Genomic DNA, 27187 nt, shown 5'->3' on the forward strand with positions numbered 1-27187 from the left:
ACACCACATCAGAAGGTGGCAACTCAAGCTCCTATGTTCTGTCCTTAATCACACTCTCATGCAGCACAGTCTGAACTGGAAGGACAAGTAAATAATAAATCATAGCTGAAAGAAACAGATTTATTTTCAAATTTGGAAAAAGAATGCATGCAGGCGGAATAGAAAAGCTAAGGCTTTTTAGCTCTTTTGCTACTTCTTACCTGTTTCTTCCCTGACAAACAACTGGCCTCGAACCAAAAGCTGGCATCTGCTTGGTACCCTGGCTTCAAGTGTCACTAACATCTCCAGTTGGCTGCACTGGGCCACTGCTAAGAAAGCAAGTGTAGTGCAGTGGCCATGTTCCGGGCTTCAATGCCACCTCACGTTTCATAGCCACCTGCATTTCTGTGTGCACCTGTGGGATGTCATGTTATGTCAGAGTACTCCCATGTTATTACACTGCCCTGTGTTTCACAGCTTAGAAGGCTGGTTGACATTTGAAGCATGAAATTCAGTAATAAAACGGAAGTAAAGAGACTATTTTAACTTTTTAGGCCATTTAAACTCTTCCAGTGACCATTTGCATGGCAGTCTCTTATTTCTAGAGGTACAAATCTCTGAAGTACTCTGGGCTGGTGACCTGCACTCTTCTATGAAGTACTGCCAGTAGATCCAGTAATGAATTGATTATATGAAGACTTACGAGTGTGTTACAAATTTATACCAAAACCCAGCACCTCCATTACACCTATACTCAGCATCTAAGTTAATCTTCTGTTTTTCTTGGAAAAAGGGAACACGCCATATTTCCCCTCTGTTCTGACTTGAACAGAAGATCTAGTGCAAATCAGTAACTAAGGATAGGTCTTCCTCAACCTTGACATCTTGAGGAGCAGATTTCTTTCTCATAGATGCATTGTGTCCACAGGCTTCTGATCTCTCATGTGTAAGACTACATAAAGGAAAAGCAAGTTTGAACTGAAAAAATGTGGATGCTGTTCATGGTGGAGACTTGAAGAAATATGTTCTCTAGGCTGCTGCACAGTCTGAAGACAAGATAGCTGGATAGTGGAGGAGCATAATTTATGTGAGGTGATACTTCTCAGCAATGAAGGCTCTGAGAACATGGCTGGAGAACAAGACAGATTGATCAATTTGTGCTATATTCAAGGGGAAAATAGCTTTTCAGCATTTTGTTAAATGCAATTTAAAACAATATGTCTGGCTTTTTCAGACACATGCATTCCTCTCACTTCTTGTCAAATGCTTGTGGTACCATTAGACTGCTCGGAGTTATAGGCAAGGAATATTTTTCTTATTTTTTAAACTTTTTTGGGGGGGAATCTGGCACAGTGTCAGTGCTATGACCAAAACATAAGCTTCAGTTATGATATGGATCCCACTTTGCCTAAAAATAGCTTATCTAAAAAGCTCTCATCGTTTCTGTGCTCATGCATAATTTTTCAGAAGGGAATTTAAATTGAATTGAAATAAGAATATTGTACTTACTGTAGCTAATTCATCAAATTTGCCAAAGAGCTCGTTGAGCAGCTTCACCAGCTCTTGGGCAGTACACTGTGATGCCAAACTAGTGAACCCCACAATGTCTGCAAACAAAATGCTGTAAAAAAGGAAAAAGACACAGAGATATCAGCACAGAAGACATCTTTAAATCTTCTTTTATAGCATGAATGTGACCCAAAGCAAGAACTCAAACAAGTGCTGAAATGCTACAAAGAAAGTGCTAGCTGCAACAAAAATGGCAAAGATTCAAAGAGGCCTCAGTCTGGTGCTTTCAACTGTTGTAGACAACTTTGGGACACCTTCAATGCCTAGATACCTGTCCTCTGTATCTATTTGGTGTACATATGGCAAAGCACCTCATTAATGAATTTCGCCCATAAGCACTCCAGGGCCACAGAGAATAATTGTTTCTCCTCTTTATAGCTGGAATCTTCTCAGCTCGATTGGTTTCAAAGACAGTTTTTGCACTGGTAGAGTTCACAGCCAAACTGATAAACCTTGCTCGAGGTTTACTAAGTACTTAAAGATTGGAGTTAATAACTTGCATATGGTAGCTTCATTACGTGGTTTTATGGCTCTTTGTGAGGAGCTAGAAAAGCAGGACTAACAAGTCTACTGTTTCCCATTAACCATAACCTAGTCTGAATTCTCCCATGAAGCTACCAAAAAGAGCAAATACAACTCCTGACTCAGCATCTGTTTCTGTAATTTCATTTAATCAAGTTGCTAAAATCTCTTGTCCACCAGAGCAGGGTAGGTAACATCTCAGCACAAAAAAAAAGCTCATAGAAAATTCAGTGGCTTTAATTTACAAACAAAGCCTCTATGTTGTCATATTAATCCTTGGGGTAGTCTCCCCACACTCTTCTTTTAGCATATTTTATGAGAACATTGCTCAAGATGGCAGCGGTTCAGGGAAACAGAATCACAGAATCATTCTGGTTGGAAAAAACCTTTAAGATCATCAGTTCAACCATAACCTAACTCTACCAACCATCACCTTAACTTTATTGAGTCTAGAGTTTAACCATATTCCTAAGCATCACATTTACACGTGTTTTAAACATCTCCAGGGATGGTGATTCAACCACCTCCCTGGGCAGCCTACTCCAGTTCTTAATTACCCTTTCAGTGAAGAAGTTTCTTCTAATATCCAATCTAAACTGCCCTTCGTGCAACATGAGACCATTTCCTCTTGTCTTGTTGCTAGTTGCTAGGGAGAAAAGACCAAACCCCACCTCGTTCCAGCCTCCTTTCGGGTAGCTGTAGAGAGTGGTAAGGTCTCCCCTCAGCCACCTTCTCTCCATACTAAAAGACCCAGTTCCCCCAGCCTCTCCTCATAAGACTTGGTCTCCAGACCCTTCACTAGTTTTGTTGCCCTTCTCTGGACTTGCTCCAGCACCTCGATGACTCTCTTGCAGTGGGGAACCCAAAACTGAAAACAGTATTCAAAGTGCTGCTTCCCCAGTGCTGAGAACAGGGGGACAGTCACTTCCCTAGTACTACTATGAAATACAGGCCAGGATGCTGTTGCCCTTCTTGGCCACCTGGGCACACTGCTGATTCATATTCAGCCAGCTATTGATCAACACCCCCAGGTCCTTTTATGACAGGCAGCTTTCCAACCACTCTCCCCCAGTCCTGTAGTGTTGCATGGGGTTGTTGTGCCCCAAGCGAAGGACATAGCACTTGGCCTTGTTGAATCTCATACAATTGGCCTCGGCCCATCAATCCAGCCTATACAGATCCCTCTGCAGAGCCTTCCTACCTCAAGCAGAACAACACTCCCACCCCTACCCAACTTGGTGTCATCTGCAAATTTACTCTTACTCCTCTAAGAGTTAGCTTCTTGAATAATGTCCAGCCTTCCTGGACTCCTTTGTCCTTCAGGAATGCCTCCCAAGGGACTCTGTCAACTAGTCTCCCAAACAGGTCAAAGTCAGCCTGCCAGAGGTTGCAGTTCTGCTGACCCTCCGTCTTACTTCCGCAAGAATAGAGAACTTCATAATTTTGTGATTGCTGTGCCCAAGACAGCCTCTGACCATCACATCCTCCAAAAGACCTTCTCTGTAGACAAACAGCAGGTCCAGCAGGGTGCCTTCCCTATTAGTCTCCCTCACCAGCTGTATCAAGAAGTTATCCTCTGCACACTCCAGGAACCTGCAGGACTGTTCCCTCTCTGCCGTATACAATACCTAAAACAATCGCTATTCCACTCCTATGCTGTTTAAACACAATAAAAGGTTTCTCAAAGTAGAACATGAGATACATGACTGCTATCATGGATGTGAACCGATCCAGTGATGGGTAAGGTAAAAGGCATTAAAAGATTGCAGTAAGTGCTCTGCATATTTGCCCATGAAGATCTACTTATTCTGTTAATTCTTGACTGATATCCTTGTTGTCTGACAACTCTAAGATGCCCTTTCTTGAAATTCATCGGTTAATAGAAAATCATCCTCTTAAATATCTTTACAGTTTTCAAAATCATCCTCTTAAATATCTTTACAATTTTCAAATCTTCTTAAATGTGCATCAAGGTCTTTCATACAGTTTGCTTTATAAGCTATTTGCTTTCTGACCTACATTCACATCAGAATTCATACAGCTGAAAAAAAAAAGGGGGGGGGGGGAAACAACTACTACAACTGTTGCAATTCAACATGTCATGCAGCTTCCAGGTTTTAGTTAGCATGCAGGCAGGAATGTATATGCTATTTTACAACAGCTTCTACTAGCTTTTCTGCAATTTTATGTCTCATCCTTTGCATATTCTACATTGTGATTGTGTTTTTTTTATTATTTTAAATATGGCACTCCACTTTTTTTTTCATGTCTAACCACATTTATAGTAACAGTAGTATCTTGCACTGCACCAATAACATCCACTTGAAAAAAAATAATATTTGGTGGGGAGGGGGGTTGGGGTGCTGTAGGCTGTTAAGGTAATAACAATGGTACTGTTTACCAAAGTCTTTAACAATGAGAACATAGACATACACACAAACCGGAAATGTCCAGTTTGTGGAGACTGTGGAACAATGCCTTAACCACTAAGAGAGCAACCATTGCACTGCTGACATGTACACTTACATCAGAACCTCTCAGTTAAGCATGAAACACAGAAATACACTCATGCACAATTCATCAGTTTAAAAGTTTCTTTACAGACCTCTACCTTAGTATGGGAATCTTGCTAATCCTTTTTAACATTTTGAAAGGGTATCTATTAGCGCAGAATTTGATTAAAAACACTAGTAATTATACACAAAAGTGAAGTCCAAGGAATCACCCACAATACATAACTGAATGTGTAATTGCAAATTTATGTATAATATGCAATTACTGTGTGTAAAGATGCAGTTGCAGTTCAGTTATGCTTGTGAATTATTTCATACTGCAGTTAACTGCAAGTAAATATTTTAAAGCTAATGGAATATGTTAGGTAATATGACTACTGATACAGCTTTTCTGCATAAAGGTTTAAAAAATTTGAACTGCTATTTTACAAAACATGTAACTTCTTAAAATGTGCAAAGCGTAACTCCTGTACTTGGACATGGCACAGCAGATGAGAGCAATGCCCTGACTTTTTTTTTTGAGAAATTTGGCTGATTACTACCACCATGAATTCTTTTAACAACAGCAGATGCTGCATTTTTTTTAATGTCGGCTGAAATACAAATGAGCAAACCTGATCTATTAGCAGGTGGGAAAGAGGCAGTGGATGAGCAGAGGTTTTGCAAATCCGAAGTGTTTCCACAGTTGGTTCTGTTGCCACTCAGAGATGGCTCTGTTGTGGTTTGGGCCCAACACGACAACAAAGAAACAGCCACATGGCCACTCACTAAGCTCCCCATCGCCCCCCCACCCCACCACCACTGGGATGAGAAGGACAAAGCTCATGGGTTGAGACAAAGGACAAGGAGGGTTCTTCACCGATTAAGGTCTCGGGCAAAACAGACTCAACTTGGGGAAAAAATAATAATTTAATTTCACACTAATCAAACTCACACAGGACACAGACAACACAAAGAGCAGGGCTTGCATATGTTACCCCAGCCCTCCCTTCTTCCTGGGCCCAAATTACTTTGTTCCCGGTTTCTCTACCTCCTTCCCTCCAGCAGCACAGGGGGATGGGGATGGGGTTTAGAGTCAGTTCACAGGCTGGTGTTTCTCACAGGAGCATGGGCTGCTTCAGGAAACAACTCCCTTGGCGGCGGGGTCTTCCAAAATGGAATAATCCTAGTCCACTGGCAGCAAATCCACTGGCCACAAAATCGAAGTCCACTGGGTAAATTCTCCCCTCCTGGCGCCTTCAGGGAATGTTCCAACATGTTCCTCCATGAGTGCAGGGGGACAGCTGCCATCTTGCCATGGGTTGCAGGGAAAATTCTGCTCGGGCACCTTCTTCCCCTTGTTCCTCACCAACCACCAGCACCGCTCTCCTTCCCCACCACCGCTCTTCTCCTCCAGTGTGACTCTTCTTCCTTAAGTGCTTCTCTGCTCAGGTCTTATCTCAGTTCTTTTGTATGTTAATTGCAAAGGTGCATCTATTGTCTCTCTAATGGTTCCTTGGCTGGGCTTAGAGCAGGGGGAGCTTCTCAGCTTCTTACTGGAGCCACTCCTGGTGCCCTTCCACCACTATGAAAAAACCCACCAAACCAGAACAGGCTCTAATATTCTTAAAATGGCATTGAAACTCATTAGCCAGCATATTTTATTTTAGCTAGTGTGCTGACTAATATTATATTTCACAATCCATGTGTCTGTGTCCATTTGTTGCCTCTTTCCTTACTACTTGGACTACGGGTGTTAGGAAGCAGCACCAACAGTCTTTACTGCATGATGTCTAGAACAAATTGGGGCAGCATCTTGGTTTGTGACTGTGGTTTTGACTGTAGAGTCAAATCACCCATCTGATGCAATAAACTTTTTTTCCACTGTTACATCCTGTTTTAGGTTTTTTGGAACATAAAAGACAGAGAAAGCCTTTATCAGGAGATGGCAAAATCTACCACTGAGAGTGAGAATAGAAAAGAGATTATAGTTTTTGCTGTGACCATGAAAATAATAAGGGTACTAAAGAGAAAAATGGTAAGGTATAGAGTGCCTGAAGTCTTTCCAGGGCCAAACAATATTTTCAAATATACTCAAATATTTTCAAAATCTGAATCCCCACTTGTTTCTCAGCAGGACACAAATCAACACTGAAATTCTCTTTCCTTTGATTTGGATGTATTAGTCCCTCAAAAATAATGAGTCTTAAATGTAGGCCATGTCTAACATTTATATACTAAGAAAAGTTACAACAAAGCAACTACAGGAGTGACCTCAGTGTTAATCACTCCTCTAGATCCACTAATTCAAAAGCAAAGTAGCCTTGGTTCACTGTAACTTAATCACTAATTGCCATGGAGAGGATTAAACTAGAGTAAACTAGGGCTACCTTATTTATCCATGAAAGAGTCCTCATAATGGTATGATACACAAAGGGACACTTCACAGTGCCAAATAAATGGATTTTTAAAAAAATCTTATTATATATAGAAACATGAAGTGAGAAACTATCCATTAGTAATAGTATCTCCTAACAACCAACTGGGGATATGACTCTGCCTCCTTTAATTCCCCAGAAATCTTAACAATGTCGTTGGGGCAGTCTGGTGAAAAACATAAACAGAAAACTCAAAAAAACCCAATCTCAGTTAAACTGCAACTATTGAAGAAGAGAAATTAAAGTGTAAAGAAAGTGAAAACATAGCACAAAGGTCACTCCTGCTTGTTCAGCAGCATAGCTTACAGAAACAGAATCACAGAATCACCAAGGCTGGAAAAGACCTTTAAGATCAAGTCCAGCCTATGACCTAACACCACCACAGTGGCTAGACCGTGGCGCTAAGAGCCACATGCAGCCTTTCCTTGAACACACCCAGGGACGGTGCCTCCACCACTTCCCTGGGAAGTTCATTCCAATGTCTAATCACCCTCTCTCTGTGAGGCAGTGCTTCCTAATATCCAACCTAAACCTCCCCTGTTGCACCTTCAGGCCATGCCCTCTTGTCTCATCACTATTTGCCTGGGAGAAGAGCCTGACCCCCACCTGACTACAACCTCCCTTCAGGTAGTTGAAGAGAGTGATAAGGTCCCCCTCAAGTCTCCTCCAGGCTAAACAACCTCAGCTCCCTCAGCCTGTCCCTGTAAGACTTTCTCTCTAGTCCCTTCACCAGCCTAGTTGCTCTCCTCTGGACCTGCTCCAGCACCTCCATCTCCTTCTTGAAATGAGGGGCCCAGAACTGCACACAGTACTCGAGGTGAGGCCTCACCAGTGCTGAGTACAGGGGGAGAATCACATCCCCACTCCTGCTGGCCACACTATTCCTGATACAAGCCAGGATGCCATTGGCCTTCTGGGCCACCCGGGTACACTGCTGGCTCATGTTCAACTGGTTTTCAACCAGTACTCCCAGGTCCCTCTCTGCCAGACTGCTCTCCAGCCACTCTTGCCCCAGCCTGTAGCTCTGCCTGGGGTTGTTGTGGCCAAAGTGCAGGACCCTGCACTTGGTCTTGTTGAATTTCATGCCACTGGCCTCGGCCCATTGACCCAGCCTGTCCAGGTCCCTCTGCAGCTTCTTCCTACCCTCCAGCAGATTGACACTCCCCCCCCCCAAGTTGGTGTCATCTGCGAACTTACCAAGGGTGGACTCAATCCCCACATACAGGTTGTCAATAAAGATGTTGAATAGGACTGGGCCCAGTACTGATTCCTGGGGGACACTGCTGGTCACCAGACACCAGCTGGATGCAGCTCCATTCACCATCACTCTCTGGGCCTGGGCATCCAACCAGTTTTTAGCCCAGTGAAGGGTGCACCTGTCCGAGCTGTGGATTGCTAGCTTCTCCAGGAGGATGCTGTGGGAGACTGTGTCAAAGGCCTTGCTGAAATTGAGGTAGACCACATCCACAGCCTTCCCCTCATCCACTAGGTGGGTCACCCAGTCATAGGAGGAGATGAGATTGGTCAGGCAGGACCTTCCTTTCCTAAACTCATGTTAGCTTTCCCTGATCCCCTGGTTGTCTTCTACATGCTGCTTGATGGCACCCAGGATGATCTGTTCCACAATCTTGCAGGCACTGAGGTCAGGCTGACAGGCCTATAGTTCCCCGGATCCTCTTTCAGGCCAACCTCCAGTCATCTGAGGCCTTCCCAGTCAGCCAGGACTGGTGATAAATGATTGAGAGCAGCTTAGCCAGTTCTTCTGCCAGCTCCCTCAGCACCCCAGGATGATTCCCATCTGGACCCATGGACTTGTTGGGATCTAAGTGGCACAGCGGGTCCCTAACTACTTTGTGCTGGATTACAGAAGGGGGATTCTGCTCCCCATCCCTGCCTACCAACTCAGGAGCCCAGTTGTCCTGAGGGTAGCTTGTCTTTTTCTTAAAGACTGAGACAAAGAAGATGAAAGGTCATGGAAAACAGGAGAGGTGCCTGAGGACTGGAGGAAAGCAAACATCACTCCAGTCTTAAAAAGGGCAAGCAGGAAGATCCAGGAAACTACAGACCAGTCAGCTTCACCTCCATCACTTGAAAAATGATGGAGCAGCTCATTCTGGACGTCATCTCTAAGCACATGGAAGACAAGAAGGTTATCAGGAGTAGCCAGCATGGATTTACCAAGGGGAAATCATGCTTGAGTAGTCTGATAGCCTTCTACAATGTTGTACCTGAATGGGTAGATGCAGGGAGAGCAGTGGATGTAGTCTACCTTGACCTTAGCAAGGCTTTTGACACAGTCTCTCATAACATCCTTGTGAGCAAGCTCAGAATATGTGGGATAAAAGAATGGATAGTGAGATGGATTAAGAACTGGCTACACAATGAAGCCCAAACAGTGGTGGTCAATGGTCCAGAGACCAGATGGAGTTCCCCAGGGGTCAGTGCTGGGTCCAGTCCAATTCAACATCTTTCATCAATGCCCTGGATGATGGGACAGAGTGTATCCTCAGCAAGTTTGCTGATGATACAAAACTGGGCCTTGGAGTCTTGCTGGGCAACAAGTCAATGTGCCCTTGTGGTCAAGAAGGACAATGGTATCCTGGGGTGCATTAAGAAGAGTGTGTCCAGCAGGTCGAGGGATATTCTCCTCCCCCTCTACTCTGCCCTAGTGAGATCCCACCTGGAGTTCTGTGTCCAGTTCTGGGCTTTCCAGTTCAAGAGGGACAGGAGTTTACTTGAGACAGTCCAACAGAGGGCTACAAGGATGATTAAGGGACTGGAACATGTCTTATGAGGAAAGGCTGAGAGACCTGGGGCTGTTTAGTCTGGAGAAGACTGAAAGGGGATCTTATTAATGTTTACAAATATCTGAAGAGTGGGTGTCAAGAAGGAGAGGCCAATCTCTTTTCAGTCATGCCCTGTGATAGGACAAGGGGCAATGGATCCAAGTTAGAGCACAGGAAGTTCCACCTCAACATGAGAAAGAACTTATTTACTGCAAAGGTTACAGAGCACTGAACAGGGTCCCCAGAAAGATTGTGGAGTCTCTTTCTCTAGAGACTTTCAAGACCCATCTGGATGTGTTTCTGAGTGACCTGCCCTAGATTCTGTGGTGGTCCTGCTCTGGCAGGGGAGTTGGACTTGATGATATCCAGAGGTCCCCTCCAACCCCTAACATCCTGTTAGTCAGTGATTCTGTGATGGTGTTATTTGAGATGCAAGACACACTTTTGGTACTAGTTTTCTCTCTCAAGGTATGGCTACCCTCTCCATGACTTAAACCCCCAATCACTTCTGTAACACCTTCAGCTCATGGCTAGTTACATAATTACAAAATTGTCAGAGTTGAAAGGGACCTCTAGAGATTATCTAGTCCAACTCACCCACTAAAGCAGGATTGCTTGGAGAACATTACACAGGACTGCATCCAGGTGAGTCTTGAATGTCTTCAGAGAAGGGGACTGCACAATCTCCAGTGCTTTGTCACCCCCACAGTAAAGAAGTTTATCCTCATATTTCAATGGAACTTCCTATGTTCCAGCTTGTGCCCATTGCCCCTTGTCTTGTCACTGGAAACAAGTGAAAGGAGTCTGGCTCCATCCTCCTTGCATCCACCCATTAGATACTTACAGGCATTAATAAGGTCTCCCCTCAGCCTTCTCTTCTCCAGGCTAAAGAGTCCCAGCTCTCTCAGCCTTTCCTCATAAGGGAGATGCTCCAATGCCCGGATTATCTTTGTTGCCCTCTGCTGGGCTCTCTCTAGTAGTTCCCTGTCTCTCTTGAACAGGGGAGCCCAGAACTGGACACAGGATTCCAGATGTGGCCTCACTAGGGTAGAATAGAGGGGGAGGATGACGTCCCTCAACATATTGGCCACACTCTTCCTAATGCATCTGAGGATTCCATTGGCATTCTTGGCCACAAGGACATAATGCTGGCTCATCATCAACTTATTGCCTACTAGGACTCCAAGACCCTTCTCTCAGGGCTGCTTTCCAGCAGGCCAACTCCTAACCTATACTAATGCATGGGGTTGTTTTGCTTGAGGTGCAGGACCTTACATTTACCCTTCTTAAGCCTCATATGGATCCTCTCTGCCCAACTCTCCAGCCTGTCCAGGTCATGCTGGATGGCCAACCAGCCGTGTGGAGTGTCAGCCACCCCTGAGTTCTGTATCATCAGTGAACTTGCTGAGGATACACTGTCCCTTCATCTAGGTCACTGATGAATATGTTGAACAAGACCAGACCCAGCACTGACTCCTGGGGAACACCGCTGGCTACAGGCCTCCAACTCAACCCTGCTCCATTGATCATGACCCTCTGAGCTCTGTCACTCAACCAGCTCTCAATCCACCTTATTGTCCACTCATCTAAATCACACTTCCTGAGTTTCTTAATGAGGATATAATGAGAGACAGTGTCAAAGCCTTGCTGAAGTAAAGGTAAATTATATCTGCTGCTCTCCCCTCATCTATCCAGCCAGTTATGACACCATAGAAGGCTACCAGATTGGTCAAGCATGATTTGCCTTTGGTAACCTTCTTGCAGTGCTCCTAGAGCAAAGTTAAAATGCAGTTTTGACTCTAGCTTTTCTGTGGCTATTTTCTGAAACTTTTGACTGGTTTTACTCTCATTTAGTAAAATAAGTTTAAATTTACAGGGTTTTTTGTGTAACAATATTTTAGTTTAAATATTTTTTTAATTTGCTGAATGCTAGAGTGTAGCTTAAATGCTCCCCACTGAAAACACAGCCTGTCTTTCTAACATTTACACAGTCACCCTTCTACATTTGTTAGGAAAATTAGCTTATTTCTGACAGAAAGCTACCCATTTTTTAAATTATTTTCTACATAAATGGATTGGTTTAGTTGCCAATAATACTAAATGATCTTACAACAACATAAAAAAAAATTGTATATATACATAATCTCAAGAAGTTATCTGCAACTGCAAAACCCACCAAATTTGCAAATAAATTTCTTCAAAGGAGTTAGTTTGCTACAGAACATTTCCTGTAGCAGATGCTATGTACTGCATCTCTCCCTCTGATCTTAGAATACTTTCTCCTTTCTTAATGAAACCCACCTAGCTTTCTGAAAAGATAAACTTAAAAAAGTTTTCGAAAAAGCTTCAGTTTACTTCAGTTACACTGTACAGTAATTTCTTCTACAATTACCAGTGAATAGTTCCTGCTCAATGCTCCACACATAGGCAACAGGCCTAAACTCTAATATCTACATTAATTTAGTAGACAATTGTACACCCCACAGACTACTGCAACAAAGCATATATACAGATACCTGTATCTTAATATGAAAATGCAGATTTGTAAGCATTGAAGATCAGTGTTTCTTCTTTTGAATATCTGTTTTCCTCATGATTTATTAATGACATAGACAGAGAGTGAGTGCACCCTCAGCAAGTTTGCAGATGACATCAAGCTGAATGGTGCAGTTGAAATGCTACAGGTCACCAGAGGGACCTTCACAGGCTTGAGGACTGGACTCACATGTACCTCATTAAGTTCAACAAGGTCAAGCACAAGGTTCTGCACACGGGTCGAGGAAAATCTTAGTATTAATATAGACTAGGATTAATGGATTGAGAGCATCCTGGTGGATGACTTTTTGGTCATGAGTCAGCACTTTGTGTTTGCAGCCCAGCCAGCCAATTTTATCCCAGGTTGCATAAAAGGAAGTATGGCCAGTAGATCGAGCTATATGATTGTCCTTCTCTTCTCTGCTCCATGAGACCACACCTGGAGTATTGTGTCCAGCTCTGGGACCCCCAGCACAATAAACACATGAAGCTGTTTGAGTGGGCCCAGATGAGGGTCATGAAAGTGTTCAATGGACTGGATTATCTCTCCTGTGAAGAAATGCTGAGACAGTTGGCCTTGTTCAGTTTGGAGAAAAGAAGGTTCCAGAGACACACTACTGTGGCCTTTAAAAATATAAAGGGGGCTTATAAGAAAGATGGAGGAAGACTTTTTTACTGGGCTCTGTATTGGCAGGAAAAGGAGTACTGCTGTTAAACTAAAATATTAGACTAGATACAAGGAAGAAACTCTTCAATGTGGGGGTGGAACAGGTTTCCCAGAGAAGTTGTGGATGTCTCATCCCTGGAAATATCAAAGTCAAGCTGGTCAGGGTTTTGAGCAACCTTATCTAGTGAAAGATGTCCCAGACCATGACAGGGAGATTGGACTAGATGATCTTTATAGGTTCCTCCAACCCAACCCATTCTATGATTCCAAAATTCTAATTTTTATTGAAAGCTATCTTTGAGCTTTTTTTAAAGTTACCTGGAGTATTTTGATTTATATGCAAACAGCTATTCCTAACTGCTTCTGGTATAAAAATTCTGAATGAAAGCAGAACAACACTGCATTGAGGAACATCAGAAAAGAAAGTGTTATGAACAGTCATTTCTCTCATCTCTGTCACAGATAAGAAGTTGAGCTGGTTCAGCACAGGCATACTAGTTACATACAAAATTATCTCGTACTCCTTGACTTTCTAGAGCATTTCTGTTTTGACAAGCCCTCCAGGACCTTCTGTACTCCTGTGTTCTCTCCTGTGATCCCTACAGGCAGGCATAGACAGCATCCACCCAGTGACTCTGCAGCCCTCCCACAGCACTGCAGAAAGCTGCTGCACCTGCTAAAAACGGCCTTGAAAGCCTCTGGCTCAGATTAAGAGATTGAAGCTGCTTCTCAACTGAGAGCAACCATTTTCTACATCACTCTAAGGGGTGTGTGGAGAATAGCCCATCTTCTCCCCCCACATAAGACTAAATAAAATGCCTTTTAAGCCAGCAGAGGCCTTTTGCTGATTATACCCAGCAAACATACAAAAACAGTCCTGCCTGTTCAAGGACAAGCATGCAAAACGAAAGTTGTGATAAAAGGCAGGAAGAATAGACAAGTTATGGACTTCCCCTAATAGCTACTGCCCTGACTTTGGACCCATGAATGCTAACTGACTCTGAGCCTTATTAATATGTTCATAAGGAGAAGGTAGCAGCATGCATTGTGGCAGTAGCCCTGACTGGACAGGGGGTACCTGGAGTATAAAATGACGACGGCATGTGCTGGTTAGTGAGCAGCCTACTCGGACGCTCCCTACGGGGCACCTCCCGGCTGCTGGCCGGAGATCTGCCCTGCCGCGGAGCCGGGCCCTGCCTGTCTGCCTGCCCGGGAATCGAACTCAGAGCGCCACGTTAAGAGCGCCAGGGACCCTTCTCGCTGCCGCCGGAGCTCTCCGCGGCCGCGGGAACGGCTGCCGCCCGCGAGGACCCTGCGGGGAATCGAACCGAGACCACAACGGTAAAAGAACCGCGGACCCTTCCCGCTGCCTGCCGAGGGGGGCCACCCGCTGCCGCCAGGGCCGCAGCGCTCCTCCTGCTGCAGGAACTGCCCGTCGTCGAGGAAACCACTGACGCCGGAGACCCCTGCCGAGCCCCCGAGCCGCTATCCCCGGGGCCTGCGCCGGGGAAAACAGCCGCCGCAAAGGAGCTGCCCCCCCACAAGCCAGCCCGCCGGAAGAAAAGCCGTCACCTGGGAGCTGCACACCGAGACCTAATGGGAAGGTAACGAAATCGCGCACCCTACCCGTTAAATTCCTTGCCTCACCGCCATTCTGCTTCTCATACTTGCATGCGTACCGTGACCTCTTAAAAGAGAAATTTCGCCGGGCTCGACTTCCTCCCCTTTAGTCCTTTGATCATTGCACTTCCTGCCAAGTTACCAAGCTTGTAAGTCATAAATGCTCACTTTTAACAGCACTCATAGAATCATAGAATCATATAATGGCTTGGGTTGGAAGGGATCTTAAAGATCATCTAGATCCAACCCCCCCTGTATGGGCAGGGACACCTCCCACTAGATCAGGTTGCTCAGGACCCCATCCAACCTGTTCTTGAACACTCCCAGGAATGGGGTTTCCACAACTTCCCTGGGCAACCCATTCCAGTGTCTCACCACCCTCACACTAAAGAACTTCCTCCTAATGTCTAACCTAAATCTCCCCTCTTCCAGTTTTGATCCATTACGTCTTGTCCTCTCACTACAAGCCCTTGTAAAAAGTCCCTCCCCAGCTTTCCTGTAGACCCCCTTCAGGCACTGGAAGACTGCTGTAAGGTCTCCCCAGAATCTTCTCTTCTCCAGGATGAACAGCCCCAAATACCTGTCCTCGTAAGAGAGGTGCTCCAGCCCTCAGATCACCTTCATGGCCCTCTGGGCTTTCTCCAGAAGCTCCATGGCCTTCTTACACTGGGGCTCCAGAACTGGACACAGTACTCCAGGTGGGGTTTCCCAAGAGCTGAGTAAAGCCTGTATTTGTGCTTGGGATTGCCCCAACTCAGGTGCAGGACCTTGCACTTGGCCTTGTTGAACTTAATGCAGTTTGCATGAGCCCACATCCTGTCAAGGTCCTTCTGGATGGCATCCCTTCCCTCCAGTGTATCAACCTTACCACACACTTTGGTGTTGTTGGCAAACTTGCTGAGGTGCGAACTCAATGCCATTGTCCATGTTGCTGACAAAGATGTTATATAGCATTGGTCTGAGTACTTACCCTTGGGGAACACCACTCATCACAGGTCTCCATCTCTCTGTTGATCACCACTCTTTGAGTGTGAACATCCAGCCAGTTCTTTACCCAACAAGTGGTCCATCCATCAAATCCACACTGTTCTAATTTCAATACCAGGATGTTATGTGGGACAGTGTTGAAGGCTTTGCACAGGTCCAGGTTGATTACATCGGTTGCTTTTCCTTTGTCCACCAATGTCGAGACCCCACTGTAGAAACTCCGAGCAAGCTGCCTTGAGCTAGCTGTCTTAGTCGGCTCTGGCAGCTTATCTTGCATGCGTTGCTTTTCCCCTTCAGTCTGCAGAACTGTGAAATGGTTCTACAGGGGCACCTTAGGTTTTGATGGAAGTCTCTTCCTCCTTCAGGTTTTTGATTATACAATATTCCATCACTCTTTATCATTTTTCACATCATTCACTTCCCTCCTTTCCATTTTTGTTAAGGGGGCATTTTTGTATCTGCGGTTTTAGGCTCTGAGTTTGCCTCAGCATGTGTCTGAAGCCAATTATCTCTCCTTTGCTGTCTCCCTAATATTCTTTAGGCTTCTTACTGTCTCCTGCAGTTCAGCAACCTGCTGCAGAAGGTCCTCAACCTGTGCACACCTTTTGCATGCAGGATTGCCCCAAACCCCTGTCCTGTGAGAGGACTAGGCATTTCCCATGGCCTGCGGCTTGTGCAGCTACCTCCTTTGTCACTACTGCTGTCTGGGTGGAGGCATCAGTCACCACTGGAGTGGATGATGCAGACCTCCCAGCCATAGGTGCGCTGAGTGCACACCATGATGCCCTCCTTATGTGCTTTGTCCACTTGAATAGTTCTACTGGTTTCAAAGGAACCACTTGTATAAACAAATGCTCAGCAAAATAAGGACTGGTTGCATGCCTTTCATTTTTCTTTCAGATTGAGTCGTTTGTTTAATGATATGGGGAGTCTTCACAAGGAAGATGACATCTGGTCCTTAGATCCTTCATTGTGACCTTGGCTGGGGTCACCCCAGTAAGATAACATGCATACTGTGTTTAAATGGCTACTGAACTGTATATGGATTATTTCCTTCTCATGAGGCACAGATATTACACTGGTTGCTTTTATGTTATCTTCTTGATGTTTGAATTTAGCATCCTCACTGCATTCACACAATAATGATTTTGGATATGTATTTGCACGTCTTGTTTTGTATACTACATTTGCATTAAGTTGTTAGTTTCCATTTAAAACACATGCGCTCATTTCCTACTGTATACCAATTCTGTTCAAAAACTTCACAAGGTAGCAGATATAAAAAAATCCTCGTTTCCTCCTCTTTAGAGAAAAATAGTCTTCTTCAAGATTATGTGGTAATATTCAGGTATTCCACAGCAAACATAGGAAAATACTGGTTTTCATCAACTTGTGACAGTTCCTTTTTACCTCTTTTTTTGGAAGCTTCTACAGATAAATGTATTCTGTTTTAACCACTGCCCTTTACACAGTGTTCACAGGAAATAATAAAACTTGTCTGGGAAAGACTTCTTGTTCCTTTTTGCACAGGCATAAATATGTACAGTGTTGGACTGTATAACATTTTGTAGTACCTCACCTTCCAAAAGCAAGGTGATTTGGGCCTAGTGATCTTTTTGACATGAAACTGCTGCTGAACAGAAACAGTCAACAGATTGTGAGGGAGAAGACAAAAGCATGTTTCACATAATATTCAAATAATACAGAAAAAATGACAGAACCACCACAAAATGGCATTAGGAGAAAACAAATAAAAGGAAGGGGACAAATGCAAATAAAGGTGGTAAAAGATTTGCATTAAAAATATTCAGGGCAATTAATTTAAAAATATAAAAGCTAAGTGAAAAATAATGAGTTACAGAGCAAGAAGTATCTCAAGTAGCCAAACAGCATTTCAGATTGTGGACTGCTTCTGTAAGCTCAAGCAGTAAGCATGAGCATTTTGCAAAGGATCTGCTTCTATTGTAAATAAATTATAAAACTTCAAGCTCTGGAATTGGAAGAACATTGAGGGTGTAAGCTTTCAGCCTTCCTCTGCACTTCTAGCACTTTCAGTAAAGTTATATAACAGACCTTCCACAATTTATGTCTTTCTCAGCAATAATTTTTTCATTTGTGAAATATTAGCATTTTGGAGTAGAAAAGGGGTTTTCCCCACAAACCACTACAGTCCTTGCAAGTTCTGTCTTCCAGAACTGTAATTCAGTGCTCTTCTGTCGTTATTCATGGATGCCCTTAAAACAGCCTCAAATAGAAATATAAAGTGAGTTTTAAACTGGCCCTCTCCACACAGAAATCTTCAATTAATGTTGAAGGGGCTTAATGCTTTATTACTGCAGAACGAAAAAAAAAATCCTGGCTACTAAGCTGGAGGTCTGAAGTGATTTCTAACTGACATGAGTTATCTGTGAATACTGTAAATTCCTCTTTTTCTACAGATCAGGGACCAGCTCATTGAAATGTGATATAACATTGAGGGCTGTGCCATCAGCATGAAGAGATGTGTTTCCAGAGGCACAGTCAGTTGCAGGCAGTCATTCAAAAGCTATTTGATAGTTGTTAAAATATTTACCAATTAATTGATAAAACCAAGCTGTTGCCATGCTGTATCTGAAATACGCCAGTAGTTGCCAGGTTGTAGTGAAGTGGGTGTTGGCCCCTTCTCCCAAGTTGAGAACAGGACCAGAGGAAATGGCCGGAAGTTGCGGCAGGGAAGGCTTAGATTGGGTATTAGGAAGAATTTCTATACTGAAAGAGTGGTCAGGCACTGGAGCAGGCTGCCCAGGGAGGTAGCTGAGTCACCATCCTTGGAGGTATTCAAGAAATGTGTGGATGTGACACTTTAGGGCATGCTCTAGTAGCCGAGGTTGTGGGGTGGTTTTGTGGGTGTTTGTGGTTGGTTGTGTTTGTTTGGGTTTTGTTTTGTTTTGTTTTGTTGTTTGGGGTTTTTTTGGTGCTGATGGTTGGACTCAGTGATCTCAGGGGTCCTTTCCAACCATTATGATTTTGTGATTCTGTGATTCACTTCTCACAGAGGTGTATTTGTTGGTTTTTTAATAGGTGAGGAGTGGAGAAAACATGCAGTTTACTACTTGCAAGCCTACTTCCTCTAGCCTATCCTTTCTGGAGGATTATGCTGTGACACTTCCAGATAGTTACTGGAAGAAAGCATTGTAATAGGAAAAGGGCAGCTGATTTTCTGTTTTCCCCTTTGTAGCTTTGGGGTTAAAAACTCCAGGGGTTTTTCGTTTGTATGTTTGCTTGTTTTTTGTTTAATAGTGGTGTTTTGCAGAATAATAATAATAATAATAATAATAATAATAATAATAATAATAATAATGATGATGATGATGATGATGATGATGATGATGATGATGATGAAATGGTCTCTTAGATCTGCTTGGTATAGCACAGATCTGCCACTACTCAAAAGGAAAAAAAGTTGTTTAATCTCCTTAAAAATGCAAGCATAGATCTGATTATTAGCACTGGCCACCAGCAGCACTTCCCAGAGGGATACTGTATTGCTTTCCTCCACACCTAGTATCAGGGTGGCAGCTGCAGAGAATTCGCCTGCATAGTTCAGATCTGTAGAGTCACACAGCTACTGGGATGAAACTCTGGTCTACCAGGACCTGCTAGCAACAGCTTGCTGGGTATCTGCTGGGATACTGTGCTACTCCCCCTTTATTTTTATTCCTGTAGTTGCATGACTGAAGTATAAGGTCATACAGTTTCTTATAGTACTGTTCTGATTTAAGCCAATTTTCCTTTTACTGATTTTTTTTTCCTTCATTAAGCTCCCTTTTAACTAGCAGCAAGTTTTCCAGCTAGTGGACTGATAATGCTTGAATGTTTATGTTACTGCTGAGATGCCAAGGTCACTTTGCTCTACTTGTTAAATCTGCAGCCTTAGATGCTACTGAAGCAGAAGAGTCATATCTGCAACCCCCCATAGGGAGGAGTGGACTAGATGGACAGCAAAATTTACCAAACTATTCCATTCCATATATCTACGTAAACTTGGTGTAAGGTCAGAGATCACGGAAGTCAACTTCCTTCCTGCTTCTTCTTCCCGTCTCTTCCATCCATGGCCAGCATCCAAGGAGGAATCCATCTATCCATCACCATTGATCCCCAGGTTTGTGCATTCTTGACCCTCATGACTCTCGTCTCAGCTCCTGTCTGCTCTACTGCTCTCTCTGGCAGTAGTCCAGGACATTTCAGAATTGCTCACAGCTCAGGAGATGCTGTGGGAGTACTGGAGGTGGAGGGAGGCAATAGGGTTTTGCACATTCCTGAACACATTTGTATGTAATTGCGCATTTTTTCTTTTATCATTAGTATTTAATTAAAGCTGTCTAGTTTAGTTTTCCATCCGGAAAGTCTCTCTTCTTCATGATCTCTCTCCTTTCCCTACCTAGGTTGGAGGGGGAGAGTATTGAGAGCATTATTGTCGCTGGTTTAGTTGCTGATCCTGAGTCAAACTGTGAGAAGTACAGATGGTGGTCCTAGAGGTGTCCAGTTTCCAGTTCTTTTCCCTGAGGATCTTTCCTTTGACATTAAAATGATACCAGTTTACTTTGCCTCTATTTGCCCTCTTAATGTCAGAGAATGAATTCTCCTCCCTAGGCAGAGCATTCAGGTTTAAGATCATTTATGAACTTCACATCAAAGCAGTGAGTAAGCCACAGAAGCTTTAGTGGTTATGTGAAATACCATGTAGGAAAAAAAAAAAAAAGGTACTCCTGAGATTACATTTCAAAAAGGTCTCAGCACAACAGAGAACTCAGAAGCATTATTATCAATTAGTCCAGCTGCAAAGCAATGCTGTTCAATAAGACTACCCACACTGTAACCAACGCAGAGACCTGTGAAACATACAAGGTATAAATGTACTAATAAGGATATAATTATCATTGGCTTACCTTGAACCTGAATATAAACGCAAACAACAGTAGTATACATGTATTTCGTAGCACTGTGATGGCATAACTGAACACAGTTTTTACAAGTATATAAGCAATGTCATCACCAGAGGAACAAATAAATATATTAGAAGGCACCTAAGCAACAAAAATCTGGCAAGCAGCAGACAAGATAAGCTTAAGTAACTGAAAATAGACAGAACATATGCAAAGATGGAAGACTGGCAAGAAAAAAGACAAATGGTGTTGGTGGGAGGACAACAGCATAAAAGCATGAGGCATAAACAATGAAAATTGGCAGAGGAAGACAGCCAACTTTGAGCTTGAATTCTCTTCTTCAGGAGCAACCTCCCACTATCCTGAAGGGGCCTGCAGGAAAGGTGGGGAAGGACTTTTTACAAGGGCATGTAGGATAGTTGAAGGGGGGGATGGTTTCAAACTGAAAGAGGGAAGATTTAGGTTAGACATTAGGAAGAAATCCTTTCCTGTGAGGGTGGTGAGGCACTGGAACAGATTGCCCAGGTAAGCTGTGGATGCTCCATCTCTTTTAAGTGTTCAAGGCCAGGTTGGATGGGGCTTTGAGCAACCTGGTCTAGTGGGAGATGTCCCTTCCCATGCAGAGGTGTTGGAACTAGATGATCTTTTAGGTCCCTTCCAGCACAAACCCCTCTGTGATTCTGTGATTTTGGCAATTGAGAACCAACAATGCTAACTTTGAATTATGGGGGTATTGCACACTTAGAGCTAACTTTAAATTGGTTGTTAAAGACAAAGAGTCTGTATACTTAATGGTGAAGATCAATATTATGTAAGATTTAACCACTAAAAAGAAGAGAGCTGCTGATTAATAAATTCAGTAATGTTTAATTTTACAGTGTAAAACTGAACTAATTTTTCAGTCTGCTGAACACTCATCACAGTCATCTTTGATTCCTTCACTGACATAAATGCTTTCAGTTGCAACAACATAGTCACAAGGAAGTGGTCCTTACAAGTATTATAGTCAGTTCAGTGCGAGACAGACTGAACCCCAAGAGAAGGAACTCATCAATGGATAAGGGAGAGAAGGAGGTGCTAAGGGAGTTTACTCCTTTGCCACATGAGTGCATGGTGCAAATCAAGGCAGCTCTGCAGCATCACTAACTGTGGTGGTACAGACCTACCTGTTCAGTGAAGTTCAGTGGTGCAGACCCGCCAGTTCACTAAGCCACATTGCCACATCAACAGCCAACATTGTTCTTGCCTTAGTTACAAGTGCAGTGGGCCTGAAATTGTTCTTGTTTCAACAGCAAGTGCAATAGGCTGACACAATCCAGCACTTTCTCACCTTGCCTACTGAAGCAGTGAGCCTGGATAACTGGGAACCTTTCTGTCCTAGCAATGTAAATACAGCAATTTGGAGTGATTAGGTACTCCTTAACCATACCTGAAACTCTGCTTGCAGCACACAACTGAGCCCCCCTGCTTGAACACAGGCCCACTCCAAAAGTTGCCAAAGATTACCTAATCCAAATTGTGGCTATCATGGAAAAATACTAACCTAAGTCAATAATCCTATGAAGACAAGCTAAGGGAGTTGGAGTTGTTGAGGCTGGAGAAGACTCTGGAGGGACCTTATAGCGGCCTTCCAACTCCTGAAAGGGGCCCATAGGGAGGCTGGGGAAGAATTGTTCACAAAGGCGTGAAACAATAGGACAAGGGGTAATGGTTTTAAGCTAGAAAAGGGTAGATTTAGGTTGGACACTAGGAAAAAAGTTCTTTCATATGGGAGTGGTGGATCACTGGAACAGGTTGCCTAGAGAGGTACTATCCCTGGAGGCATTCAAGGTCAGGCTTGATGGGGCTGTGAGACATCTAGTCTAGGTGGAGATGTCCCTGCTTATTGTACGGGGTTGGACTAGATGACCTTTAGAGGTCTCTTCCAACCCAAGACATTCTATGATTCTATGATTTTATGATTCTATAAATATTGGTCTTAAGGGGGATGCCCCTTGGAACTCTTTGAATCACAGTGCATTGCATGTCTGATGAAGGAAACTCGTTCATCTGACTGAAGGAGTAACTAGTCTGCCACTTCACTTAGGTATGGGGGAAATCAAATTATACCAAGCTGGTATAATTGAGGCCATCGAGTAATCATTGGGGGAAGAATCCAACTTCTTTAATGAAATTAAGTACTAAGATTTAGCAACAGGTTGTGTTATGTATGTGTGTGAATGTTTGTGCACAATTTAATCTAACTTTGTTAGATTTTTACTTTAAACTCTGTATTGATTATAACTGATTATTGATTTTTTGTAAAGTTACTAGAAAACCATATGATTTAACTTTGTGATTTACTATAAATAGTGTTAAGCAATCTTAACTTACTCCTTTTCAAATCACACCAGACCCATGATTATGTCTTAAAGCACTACACTGAAATCCCAAAATCTAAAACCCCTAAGCTGTAAACTGTTGACCAAGGAGTGGATTCAGCTGTACCTAGACTCCTCTCTGGGGAGTTTAGAAAGCACAGGTGTCCACTCTGAACCTCATGCCTCAACGGGAGGGCCTTCCTCATTCTTTTCCCTGATCCCTGCTCAAATCCCTCCAGCCTGTGCCCAACTCAGCCTCACCTATCCCTATACCAGTTACTTCCCTTAATCCCTGTATAAATCGCTCCCATGCATTTCCAACCCCCACATGCCCCTTCTACATAGTAAGAAATAGAGTGAACCTTGCCATTGAATTCTGTTAAGTCACATTTTAATTAAAAAAGTAATAAATCAGAAAGGTGATTAAAAATCACCTTTTCCTGATATCTTTGTCAGTGATTTGTCAGTGAAAGGTCACCTTAAGACCTTTCACTCTCATCTGTGACACTTCTTAAGTCTGCACATTGCTTAGTACAAGGGTGGCACCAAGTAGACCTCTTTGATACTGTTTTTGGTGCAGAAGCAAGACACTTGGAGAAGAAGCAGCTAGAGGCAGTATGATAAAACACCATTCAGAAGAGGCCTTTAAGGAATTTGTTTGAGGCAACAGAGAAGTATAGCAAATGAGAATGCACTTTAACTACTAGTATAAATGAGGGCACTTGCACAACAGCCTGTTACTTAAAAAGAGCAAGAATTAGAATAAAGCCTCAGTCAATAACCTCTGAGGTGGAATGCTCATATGACTGGGATAGATAAACATTTATTTCAAATTTACATCTCACTTTCTTTCTGTATTTCCATGCTATTACCCAGAAAAACTATTGCATTAAAAGTAATTCATCTTACTACCAGGAAAATACATGTGTAAAAGTTACCATGCAGAACAAATACTTCTATTCACCCAAAACATAATACAGTACGAAAAGAATGATTACTCATTTGAAAAAAAGTTATCTGCCTCCCAGCACTAGTATTCTAAGCCAGTTATTGATGCACCAGTATCTTCTGAGAAGACTGTTAAGTCATCCTGGTGGGCCCATTCTCCCCCTTTGCATAAATGACAAATTTTCGCTGTACTGCTTCCTTTTTTCTCCAAAACCTGACTACAATTGCAAGTCACTGTATTTGAACTAAATATTATCTGTTTTAAATTGTTTCATGGGCTACATCAATCCTACCTAACGTTGTCATGCCTTTGAATGTAAATCTTGTGAAAAATCCTTTCAGGAGGCTTCAGGAAATCTTCTTTCATTTCCATTGCAACATTCCTGGGCAGAAGACTCATCAAGAGGCGTTCCTAAAAGAAAAAGTAAACAACATTAGTTTTGTGGTATAGTGTCTGATCATTATTTAAACTAGCAAACTGGAAAAATCTTTTCCTAATCTAGTCTGCTTCCTGAGACTTTCTGCTGCATAAATAATATGAACCATTTCTCTCAAACTTCTGCAGGCCATTTGACTGTCTTTATACAGACCTCTGCACTAAAAGAAATATAAAAAACTATGCAGAAATGGATGAGCCAGCTTCAACAGCAAGATAATTGTCCCTAACTTTCATTAACATCACAATGGTAATAATAACAACTTACTTTATTGCTACTATCTGTATATTTATCTGTCTGGGAGTGACTCCTAGGATCATTTACTATACTTTTGTGTGTCCTATTTCTGAACCTAATTAAAGTGTTACATTACAAGGACTATAACAGCTGGTTATTCAGAAGCAAGAGTGGATAACGGACTTATCCACAGCCTGCATCAGTGGAACAGTAACAAATGTACAGTTTTAATGGCATCTTACCCAGTGTGGCAATGTCACAGAAACATCATGGTATGAAAGGACCCCTGAGATCACCGAGTCCAACCATCAACACAAAAATAAACCCAAACAAAAAACAAAAACAACAAAAAACCAAACAAACACAACAAACCACATACATCCACAAAAAACCCCCACAACCTCGGCTACTAGAGCATGCCCTAAAGTGCTACATCCACAAGTTTCTTGAATACCTCCAAGGATGGTGACTCAACCGCTTCCCTGGGCAGCCTGCTCCAGTGCCTGACCACTCTTTCAGTATAGAAATTCTTCCCAATATCCAATCTAAACCTCCCTGCTGTAACTTCAGGCCATTTCCTCTGGTCCTGTCATTATTCACTGGGGAGAAGAGGCCAACACCCACCTTACTACAAACTCCTTTCAGGCAGTTGTAGAGAGCAATGACATCTCCCCTCAGCCTCCTCTTCTCCAAACTAAACATCCCCAGCTCCCTCAGCCACTCCTCATATGACTTTTCTCTAGACCCTTCACCAGCTTTGTTGATCTCCTCTGGACATGCTCCAGAAACTGCCTATAGTGAGAGGACCAGAACTGCACACAGTACTTGAGGTGCAGCCACACCAGTGCCAAGTACAAGGGCACAATCAGTTCCCGCCTCCTGCTGGCCACACTATTCCTGATGCATGCCAGGATGCTATTGGCCTTCTTGGCTACCTGGGCACACTGCTGGCTCATGTTCAGCCGAATGTCAACCAGCACCCCAGGTCCGTTTCTGCTGGGCAGCTCTCCAGCCACTCCTCCCCAAGCCTGTAGCTTTGCATGGGGTAGTTGTGATCAAAATGCAGGACCCAGCACTTGGCCTTATTGAATCTCATACAGTTGACCCCAGCCCATCAATCCAGCCTGTCCAGGTTCCTCTGCAGAGCCTTCCCACCCTCAAGCAGATCAGCACTTCCACCCAATTTCATGTCATCTGCAAACCTACTGAGCGTGCACTCAGTCTCCTCATCCAGATGACTGATAAAGATATTGAACAAGACTGGCCCCAAAACTGAGCCCTGAGGGACACCACTGGTGTTTGACTCCATTTACCACCAACTAGATTTGACTCCATTTACCACCAACTAGATTTGACTCCGTTTACCACAACTCTCTGGGCATGGCCATCCAGCCAGTTTTTTACCCAATGAAGAGTACTCTTGTTTATGCCATGATTCAACTGCTTCTCCAGGAGAATGCTGTGGGAGACGATGTCAAAGGCTTTACCAAAATTTAGGTAGACAACATCCACCGCCTTCCTCTCACCCAATAGATGGGTCACATGGTCATCAGGTTGGTCAAGCAAGACCTCTTTTTCATAAACCCATGTTGGCTAGCCCTGATCCCCTGGCTGTCCTGCAGTGTCCATGTGAGGTCATTCAAGATGAGCCTCTCCATGATCTTTTCCTGTACTGAGGTCAGACTGACAGGCCTGTAGTTCCGCAGATCCTCCTTCTGGACCTTCTTGCAGATGGGTGCCACATTACCAAGCCTCCAGATATCTGGGACATCCCCTGTTGACCAAGATTGTTGATAAATGATGGAGAGAGGCTTAGGGAGCTCCCCTGCCAGCTCGTGCAGTACTCTAGGGTGGATCCCATCAGGCTCCATAGACTTGTGCATGTCTAGGTGCAGAAGCAGATCATTAACTACTTCCTCCTGGACTATGGGGGGGACACACGTTGCTCTGCTCTCCGTCCTTATTTCCAGATCAGGAGGCTGTCTGTTTCAGCCAGCTCAGTAATGGAATGCATCAGTACAAACCCCTGGTTAAACAGATCTCTTCTTGCTTTTCACAGAAAGATTTTTCGTCTGGTTTGCTGACCTGCATAAAAAAAGGAACTTTAATGTTTTGGAGCTAGTCACTATTGACTACAAATGCCTATGTAATTTTTCCACATATTCTGCCAGTTCCCTGGGAAAACCTGGAAAACTTGCATCAGGTGTTCTTAGGTGTTAAGTTTTGTTTCACACAGAAAACACTTGCCATCTAAAATTGAGTTCTAAGCCTATCCATCAGAACTGGTGGCTTCAGTCCTGGCAACAGTCTGAATGAATTTATATAACCACTTCTGATCTTATTCAGGACTTCCAGGTTCCAGAGAACATGGGGAAAGGCTTGAGCAAGGAAAATATACCCTTGATGGAAGAGAATCCTATCAGCGGATACTTAAGCAACTGGTCATACACAAGTCCATGGGCCCTGATGGGATGCATCCACAAACACTGAGGGAGCTTGCAGATATCATTGCAAGACCACTCTCATTAATCTTTGATCAAACATAGTGACTGGGAGAAGTGCTTGAAGACTGGAGGAAATAAAATGTCACTCCTGTCTTTAAGAAGGGCAAGAAGCAGGACCTAGGTAACTACAGACCAGTTTCACCTTGAGTCCTGGAAAAGCAACGGAGCAACTCACCCTGGA

At 43.5% G+C, this 27187-nt stretch overlaps 1 protein-coding gene across 3 annotated transcripts in view; it reads right to left on the reverse strand.

The window, feature by feature from the left end:
* Positions 1–27187, reverse strand: part of ADCY1 (adenylate cyclase 1) — a 188010-nt gene that overhangs the window by 96958 nt on the left and 63865 nt on the right. For all 3 annotated transcript variants that reach the window (XM_051612581.1, XM_051612580.1, XM_051612579.1), the window contains 2 exons: positions 24122–24240; positions 1489–1600 (listed from right to left, as the gene is read on the reverse strand). In XM_051612581.1, coding sequence (XP_051468541.1) covers positions 1489–1600; positions 24122–24240 — 231 coding nt within the window. The remainder of the gene's footprint in view (positions 1–1488; positions 1601–24121; positions 24241–27187) is intronic.

The sequence above is a fragment of the Apus apus genome, chromosome 2 (genome assembly GCF_020740795.1).
Source record: "Apus apus isolate bApuApu2 chromosome 2, bApuApu2.pri.cur, whole genome shotgun sequence".
NCBI classification, from domain to species: domain Eukaryota; kingdom Metazoa; phylum Chordata; class Aves; order Apodiformes; family Apodidae; genus Apus; species Apus apus.